The 9,880-nt window shown below is 44.8% G+C and overlaps 1 protein-coding gene across 1 annotated transcript in view; it reads left to right on the top strand.

The window, feature by feature from the left end:
- Positions 1-9,880, top strand: part of plxnb3 (plexin B3) — a 46,511-nt gene that overhangs the window by 18,860 nt on the left and 17,771 nt on the right. The window contains exons 3-7 of the mRNA XM_084014899.1: positions 6,183-6,617; positions 7,305-8,037; positions 8,746-8,925; positions 9,059-9,187; positions 9,344-9,444. Coding sequence (XP_083871025.1) covers positions 6,199-6,617; positions 7,305-8,037; positions 8,746-8,925; positions 9,059-9,187; positions 9,344-9,444 — 1,562 coding nt within the window. The 5' untranslated portion in view covers positions 6,183-6,198. The remainder of the gene's footprint in view (positions 1-6,182; positions 6,618-7,304; positions 8,038-8,745; positions 8,926-9,058; positions 9,188-9,343; positions 9,445-9,880) is intronic.

The raw sequence follows: 9,880 nt of genomic DNA, 5'->3' as shown, positions 1-9,880 counted from the left end.
CGGTGATCAGTGTTTAATACAATGTTTAATACTGTCATCAGTGATTAATACAGTGATCAGTGTTTAATACAGTGATTAATACAGTGATCAGTGTTTAATACAGTGATCAGTGTTTAATACAGTGATCATTGTTTAATACAGTGATCAGTGTTTAATACAATGATCAGTGTTTAATACAGTGTTTAATACAGTGATCAGTGTTTAATACAGTGATCAGTGTTTAATACAGTGTTTAATACAGTGATCAGTGTTTAATACAGTGATCATTGTTTAATACAGTGATCAGTGTTTAATACAGTGATCAGTGTTTAATACAGTGATCATTGTTTAATACAGTGATCAGTGTTTAATACAGTGATCAGTGTTTAATACAGTGATCAGTGTTTAATACAGTGATCATTGTTTAATACAGTGATCAGTGTTTAATACAGTGATCAGTGTTTAATACAGTGTTTAATACAGTGATCAGTATTTAATACAGTGATCAGTGTTTAATACAATGATCAGTGTTTAATACAGTGTGTAATACAGTGATCAGTATTTAATACAGTGATCAGGTTTTAATACAATGATCAGTGTTTAATACAATGATCAGTGTTTAATACAGTGTGTAATACAGTGATCAGTATTTAATACAGTGATCAGGTTTTAATACAATGATCAGTGTTAAATACAGTGTTTAATACAGTGATTAATACAGTGATCAGTGTTTAATATAGTGTTTAATACAATGATCATTGTTTAATACAGTGATCAGTGTTTAATACAGTGATCAGTGTTTAATACAGTGATCAGTGTGTAATACAGTGATCAGTATTTAATACAGTGATCAGGTTTTAATACAATGATCAGTGTTAAATACAGTGTTTAATACAGTGATTAATACAGTGATCAGTGTTTAATATAGTGTTTAATACAATGATCATTGTTTAATACAGTGATCAGTGTTTAATACAGTGATTAATACATGAATACAGTGAATTGAATACAGAATTAATTGATTATATATTTACACACTAACGTGTGTGTGTGTGTGTGTGAGAGAGAGAGAGAGAGAGGGAGAGGGAGAGAGAGGTGATGGACATTAATGATATCGATGCTAATTCCATCACTGTGTGTTGAAGTGTTGGAGTGTAGTTAATATTTAATGTTTGTGGTGATTAGTATTCAGTCTTCTGCTGCACCACTGCAGTAAACTACAGTAGAAACACAGTAAACTACAGCCGGAAAGCAGTAAACTATAGTAGAAACACAGTAAACTGCAGCCAGAAAGCACTGAACTACAGTAGAAACAGTAAACTACAGTCAAAACGCAGTAAACTACAGTAGAAACAGTAAACTGGTTAAAACGCAGTAAACTACAGTTAAAACGCAGTAAACTACAGTAGAAATGCAGTAAACTACAGTAGAAACAGTAAACTACAGTTAAAACACAAAACGTTCACATAACACAAATATATATACAAGATATTTACAAACATTTAAATTGGAAAATGATTAAATAATCTCTCTAGAAAAAAAAAATATATACTGTTACAGATACTTATAACTGGTGTAACCATTATCATCGATGGATGGTACCAACGATGGTCTGGTTTGTAGAGCCCTCTTGCTCTGGAGCCTGAACACCCAATCATAGCGTGTTATGTGTTGAGTCAGGATGAAAAGTTTACAAAAACTTCTTGAGTTTCCTTCAGAAATCCAGCCGTTGAGGAGCTTTTTTCCACCAGGATGGAGACGTTTGGTGACCCGGTCGGGTCACTGGTGACCCGGCGGGGTCGGACAGATCTGTGGACTAGAAGCTGCTTCTATGTGGATTTCCTCTCTAGATGAAGTCTTATCTTTGTTCACAATCTTGTCGTCTTCCTGCCGGTGGTAGCAGGTCTCTCCTAATCCAACCAGGTCTCCCCCTGAAAGACCACCTTGACAGCAGAGGCCCAGAGAACACTATGGCCTTGCTTGAACATTAGCTTTAGTGCGCTCTGATTGGAGAACTCGACGTGGACTCGGCTCCTGCTGTGTTTCATCTTTAGCCAGCACTTTAAATAGGATACTTCCTCGTGTCGTACAATAGGGCTGTAAGAACCAGAGTAGCTGTGAGACCTGAATAGGTCGGTGGTGAACCGGGGCCGGCCTCCCGGCTGCTCAGGGGAGCCGCGGATGGCTAGCAAGAGCTAACAGGAGCTAGCTATAGCTCCGTCTCCTTTAATCCCTCCCAGATATTTTAGAGTTGTTTCCGTCCTCCAGGAGAACTGAGCTCTGCTGTTAATCTGCTCTCATTCACGTATTCTTTTGGATGGAATCTTTTTTTTGGATCTTCTTCTGATCTGATCCTCCTGTCAGACAGCTCTCTGTGTGTGTGTTTAATCCTGATTACAGCAGAGAGGCAGGAATAGCAGCTGCAGCTTCGTCACATCAACTCATGAGAAAAGAGGAATTAGCTCCATTCAGATGAGATCAGAACACCACGACCCAGAATCCTAGTCCTGCTGCAGCAACCAGAGACAAAGACCGACGGACAGACAACGTGTCCCACTGTGTGTCTCATAACAGTGTTCATCCAGCTCTGGTGTGAGGAGGATGGTCAGATCCTAGAGGTGGTCTCAGTCTGGATCATAGTGAACCATGGCTCAGCTGGTTTCTAGTGTCAAAACATCTTTGTGGAAGGGTCAAACTTTCTGTCCAATTCCAGGAAGTTCTGTGATCTGAGAAGAAGAAGGAGGAGGAGGGGGAGGAGATGCATCAGCTGAGTTAACTGGTTCAGGTCTTCATCTTCTGTGTCGGTAAAAACCTGCACCTTCCTCCTCCTCTGACCCCGCCCTCTTTACATCAATGCTCCTCATCATTTGTTGTGTTATGTCGTATGATGCGAAACAAGAAAAATTGACAACTCAATGTCGCTCAGCATGAAATCAATAGATTACATTTGGTGAATGTTTCAACTGCTTGGGACTGAGTTGATATGTGGGAACAGAGGACCGGGGGACAAAGGGTCCAGGGGACCAGGTGCAGGCTGAACTGTTGTTGCTGTCACCCCATAGCAGGGGGTTGATCTGGGGGGGAGGGAAGAGGCAGTGGTTTCTATTGCTTTTAGTGGAGGAGGGTGTGGAAGGACTGTGTCTTTGAGGGTCAAGGATCCTGATCCTTCCTTTGTGGCGAGTCCATCATGAAGGTCCCACGTACCGGTGGTTGGCTGGAGAACCCGGCGGACATTATTAAAGGCAGGACATCCTCTTCTGAACATATGGAAAGAGGAATATTCACAATCATAGTGAATATGAGTGTTGATGTAAACAGTGAAGATTATGAGGGTGTCATATTTCTGGTGTTTCTGGATAAAACATCACAGTTCTGACAGCTGTAATGTTTCATATGCCCACTCAACAGTTTCCATGGCAACCACTTGTTTGTTCTGACGAAGGCTGGGCTAACAATTAGCTTTTATATCAGGGACCAAGGTTTATTTATTGTCTCTATCTGCGGCCGCCCACAGTGTCAACGTCTAGCTAACGTCTAGCTAACGGCAAGCAGCTAATGGCTAGCAGCTAACAGCTAGCAGCTAATGGACAGTAGCTAGCAAACAAGGAAAATTCAATTAAATATCTTCAGGTTTTCTGGCATTTTATTGAAAACACAAAGAATCAATAAAACAACCAACAGAGATTGATAGTGAACAGAGAAGTGGTTCTGGATCTGGTTCTGGTTCGCTGTGTGGAGGTCCGTTTATTGGCTCTGAGAGAAAGTAGGACACACTGAGGGAGAGTCCCCGAGAGTGAAGAAGAATAAATGAACAAAGAGAAGACGTTTAACTGCACACACACACTTTAACACACACAAACTGTATCACACACACACACACACTGTATCACACACACACACACACACACTGTATCACACACACCCACACACTGTATCACACACACACACACACACACACACACACACACACACACACACACACACACACACTGTATCACACACACACACACACACACACACACACACACGCTGTATCACACACACCCACACACTGTATCACACACACACACACACACTGTAACACACGCACACACTGTATCACACACACACACGCTGTATCACACACACACACACACACACACACACACACTGTAACACATGCACACACTGTATCACACACACACACACGCTGTATCACACACACACACACACACACACACACACACACCTCAATATTATCTCTTTGGTTTGCTGCTGACTCTCATATTCACTGTTCAAAGAGACCCAGAATACAACAGTGTGTGTGTGTGTGTGTGTGTGTGTGTGTGTGTGTGTGTGTGTGTGTGTGTGTGTGTGTGTGTGTGTGTGTGTGCGTGTGTGCGTGTGTGCGTGTGTGCGTGTGTGCGTGTGTGCGTGCGTGCGTGCGTGCGTGCGTGCGTGTGTGCCTGAGGTGAGGCAGCCTGTAATCATCACCTCGATGTGAAAGCAGCTTGTTCATTTACATACAGAAAGAAGAAGAACTGAAGTACAAACTGCTGAGCGTTTCATCACACATACCTGCAGCATCACGTCGCTATGGTAACCCGATTGATTGACACATGACAGCCAATCAGAGAGCATAGTGTATAGTTACAGTTAAGTTGTTTATCAACCTAAATATTTGGAGAATGTTTCAGGTTTTAATGTACGTTTAAATTGCTCCAGGTACATACAATGGTTCCAGTGAGCCTGGAGGGGTTCCAGGGGGTGCTGAAGGTGTTCTATAGGTCCTGGAGAAGGTTCCAGGGGGTGCTGAAGGTGTTCTATAGGTCCTGGAGGAGGTTCCAGAGGGTGTTGAAGGGGTTCAACACGCACACTCTTTAGCAGCAGTGCGGCAGTGTTGGTGGAGCGGTGATGTCATACGTATGGCTGTGGCGTGGTTGTCCACCTGTCTGTTGCTACTCTAGAACACGTCAGGCTCTTGGTCTCTGGAGCAACAGGTTAGAGGGGTGCTGAGACCCTCCTGTCCTCGTGCTCCTTGGTGACCCAGGTAACGTGGTGTCTACTGCTAGTCCCCCAGGGTCAGTCCTCCACAGTGGTGGTCTAGATTGTAACAAAGAAGGTGGGCTGTGGTGACTAACCTCCTTGTCTTGGCAGGGCGTGCATTCATCAGGCTCCACTCACTGTAGGGCACACACACACACACACTATACACTATATGTATAAAATCATATATATATATATATATATATAACTTTCAATCCTTTGAATTTAATTTGAATTTGAATTTGAGAGAATCCAGCAGGTCAAACATGAAATTATTTTCTTTTTCCTCATTTCAGACTTTAACGCTTCATCGCCTCCAGCTCTCTGTAAACCCTGCCTCTTGTCCCCCTTCTGTCCTCATACTTTCTGTCTGTCTCTCTTTGTCTGTCTGTCTTGCTTTGTCCGTCTGTCTTTCTGTCTATGAATTATAGATGAACTCCCTCCATCAGGCTGAAGAAGGAAATTATTACCATACAGATTCACTGACTGTGTGTGTGTGTGTGTGTGTGTGTGTGTGTGTGTGTGTGGGTGTGTGTGTGGGTCCTCAGGCCTCTCTGGGTGTTTCCCAGTATGCACTGGGGCGAATTAAACAGCGAGGTCAGAGTTTCTGAACCAACACACAGCAGGGAGGGGTGGTTGAGCGAGCACCAGTCAAACAGGAGAGAGAGAGATGCATAGTATTTTATTCTACACGGTTAGCATTGGTTAGCATGGGTTAGTATAGGTTAGCATCGGTTAGCATCATTTAACAAAGAAATGAAACCGCAAAACAGGCGAAAACAGAACAGACAGATAACAGTTTCTTTGTACAGCAGAGCTGCAACCGACAATAACAACACATCAGCCGATTATAATACTAGAGAATATCTCCCACCTTCCAATGTTTCTATCATCCAAAACTGTTCATATGATCCCAAACTGTTCATATCATCCCAAAGGGAACACTGTGGGGCCTAGAACACCAGAAAGACAGAGGGTTCATCCTCTGGAGGTCAGGACAGAATATAAAGTTAAAAACCCAGTCAGTCTCCACTCATAAACCAACCCACTGGAGGTTTGAGTTGTTTCACTGTGTTGCCGTGGATACGGCTGTGTTGCCATGGCGATGTGACTGATAACCTTGAGAATTGAGATGTACATGTACAGTTTTATCAGAGAGTTTTTCTGTCTTGTCTCAGGTAAAGAGGAGCTGCCATGTTGGCCTCCTCCACCCCCCCGTCTCTCCTCCTCCTCCTCCTCCTCCTCCTCCCCCCCCCCACTCCATCCCACCCGGCTGATGTCATTGTGACCTCTGACCCATCAGTGCGATGGGTGGAGCTACATGGCGGCCCTCTCTCTCACCTGGTCCTGGACCTTGAGACGGGGAGTCTCTATGTGGGCGGGGTCGACCACCTGTACCAGGTGACCTCTGACCTGGAGGTGATGGCACATGTGATGACCGGCCCTCAACTGGACTCCCCGGACTGCCTCCCCCCGATCGTACCCCAGGATTGTCCCTCGGCCACGCCCACTCACAACTACAACAAGCTACTACTGGTAGAGGCGGGGCAGGGGGCGGGGCCAGGGAGCCTGATCGTCTGTGGGTCGCTCTATCAGGGGATCTGTGATAAGAGGTAACCGTTTTGATGAAAAGCTCCTGTTCAAATTTCACATTGATAATCTTGAATGCCGATTCGGGCAAAATGTTGGCTATTTTCACAAAAACACCTGACCAGGACTATCGTGATGTGATTTATAGACACGCATCCTCTTCAGTTCTTAAACCTCTAGGCTCTGAGATTAATAAGCGGTAATGTTACACATCATTCTATTTGATAGAATATGATCCCCACTGGTATCTCTGTATCTATAAGGTTCTTGATGGAAAACTACCATCTTACCATACAGAACTACTTGGCCATTCAGAGGGACCAGCTTGTACTTCCTGTTCCATGAGCTGGGATGGAACTTGGAAGCCAAACTTCGACTTGCAATAGCTTTACGTAGTTGGTTCTATCTAGACGCAGACACCGTTGGTTCTATCTAGACGCAGACACCGTTGGTTCTATCTAGACGCAGACACCGTTGGTTCTATCTAGACGCAGACACCGTTGGTTCTATCTAGACGCAGACACCGTTGGTTCTATCTAAACGCAGACACCGTTGGTTCTATCTAAAGATAGCAGACACCGTTGGTTCTATCTAAACGCAGACACCGTTGGTTCTATCTAAAGATAGCAGACACCGTTGGCTTTTGATTATTAAAGACAACGTCATCGTAGACAGTCGGCTGGATGATTTCTTCTTCTCTTGTGCTGCAGGAGTCTCACCAACATCTCTCAGCTCATCTATCAGACGTCAAACCCCGTCGACACTCAGTACGTCGCCGCCAACGACCCCCGAGTCTCCACCGTCGCCATAGTGATAACCACTGAGAACAAACAGGAAGAAGGCGGGGCAGGTGGCGTCCTGCGTTTGATGCTGGTGGGTCGAGGCTACACCAGTAAAGGTCCCGGTGACATCCCACCAATCACGACGCGGCGTCTGTTCCCGGTGGTCCCACCTCGCCGGGCATTCTCTCAGGAGGAGGAGCTGGGCAAACTCGTCGTGGGAAGTTACTCTGAGTACAACAACCACTTTGTGAAGGCTGTCGCCCATGGTAACCATGTGTACTTCCTGTTCTCCCGGCGGGACATGTGGCACAAGAAGGAGTACCGGACCTACGCCTCCCGGCTCTGCACCTCCGACCGCAGCTTCTACTCCTACGTGGAGGTGCCGCTGCTCTGCCGCGGTGGCTACAACCTTGCTCAGGGGGCGTGGCTAGGAAATCCCTCAGGTGAACCCGCCCTGTTCGTCGTCATGGCAGCGGGACAAGCATCCACACCTGTAGCGACCGGTCGCTCTGCACTGTGTGTTTATGGGATGGCAGAGCTGGACACCATGCTGCGGAAAGCACAGGAAGTGTGCTACACCGAAGGAGGGCGGGGCAGCAGCGGACAGGAAGAGGCCTATATTGAATACGCTGTGTCATCAAAATGTCTCAAACTACCAAAGGTAAACTTCACAGGCCGTTCAGTCAGCGACATGAGTAACTGTGTCACAATAACAAAACATCAGAAAAGCATTTATTGATTTGTTGATTCGACACATATCACAGATTATCAGTTGATTTGCCATATCTGTCTCACTGCTGACCTCAATACTGTGTAGGATAACAGGTGTTATCATCAGACAGATGTTATCATCACAGCTTTTATCTTCAGACAGATGTTATCTTCAGACAGATGTTATCATCACAGCTTTTATCTTCAGACAGATGTTATCATCACAGCTTTTATCTTCAGACAGATGTTATCATCACAGCTTTTATCTTCAGACAGATGTTATCTTCAGACAGATGTTATCATCACAGCTTTTATCTTCAGACAGATGTTATCATCACAGCTTTTATCTTCAGACAGATGTTATCATCACAGATGTTATCAGACAGATGTTATCATCAGACAGATGTGATCATCAGACAGATGTTATCATGATGTAATTAATGGAGCAGAGAAAAATCCTGAGTAGAGTCCAGCACCAGGAGCTTTCCACTCTTTAGATATTTCACCTTTATGTTTCATTTATTGAATCACGTCTGTTTAAATGAAATGTATTATTCCTATTTGTTGAAGTATTCTACTTATTGTTATCATTGTTGTTGTTCTCTGTCTCTCTCTTCCTCTCTTTCTCTCTCTCTCCCTCTCTCCATTCATATATCAGGACTCTCTGTCAGAGTACCCCTGTGGGGGAGAACACACCCCAAACCCCATTGCCAGCACTGTGCCACTCCAGGCCACGCCCACCTTCACTTCCACCACCCAGCTGACTGCCGTCACCACAGCAACAGAGGCGGGACACACCATTGCCTTCCTGGGAGACAGAGAGGGACGACTGCACAAGGTGAGCACTCAATCTTTATGCTAAGCTAAGCTAACTGTTATACGAGACATGCTTTCATGCTGGTCGTCACTGACTTCAGCAGGATGAAGCTACCGGCCCTCTGGTCTCATGTTTGCTCACCTGTGTGTTTCAGGTGTTGCTGCACTCTGATTGGTCAGGTGATCTGTATGGCAGCATATTGGTGGACAGCGGCAGCTCCGTCAGCGCCGACCTCCTATTGGACGAGAACCAGCACCATGTCTATGTCCTAACCGGCAGCAGGGTGAGACATCACATGTCTCTGTCTGCCTATTCTCCTGTCTGTCTGTCAGTCTGTCTGTCTGTCTGTCTATTCTCCTGTCTGTCTGTCCATCTTTTCTGAACATGTCTGTTAAAACAAACCTACAGACCTCTGATCTAATTCCTGTCTGTCTCTCAGCTGTCCAAGGTTCCTGTATCATCATGTGAGAGACAGACAGACTGTCAGTCTTGTCTCACTGTCGCAGACCCGTACTGTGGCTGGTGTGTCCTGGAGGGAAGGTAGGTCTGTGTGTCTCTCTCTCTGTCTGTCTTTGAGACGATGTCTCTCTAGTTTAACTGAAGAACCTCCAGCAGATCTGCAGCTATTTATTCATTCATTGAATTGTTTTTGTATTTATTAGAACTCAGAGACACGGAGATGCTCGAGAGTCCAGATCTGAACACTTTTATTTGACATTTTTCTCCCCAAAACAAATAATTTCAAAAAATATATGGAAAGAAATCAATATTGATAAAAACGCTATTTCTTTTTGAATATCAGATTCATAATCGTCTCCTGAGATTTGACACAAATAAATGTACATGTTTGGTTCTTTAATAAGCAACTCCTGAGGCCTGGACTAGGAAGTAGGATTCGGGCTTAGTGATGTAACTTCAGGGTTAACTCTGGGTTTTCCGTCCTACGACGCTGGTTCACGTCTTACATACATCGCCA

This window comes from Eutrigla gurnardus (genome assembly GCF_963514095.1).
Source record: "Eutrigla gurnardus genome assembly, chromosome: 8".
Taxonomy (NCBI): domain Eukaryota; kingdom Metazoa; phylum Chordata; class Actinopteri; order Perciformes; family Triglidae; genus Eutrigla; species Eutrigla gurnardus.
Note: the sequence above shows the minus strand (reverse complement) of the source record. Positions and strands in the feature narration are given on the sequence as shown.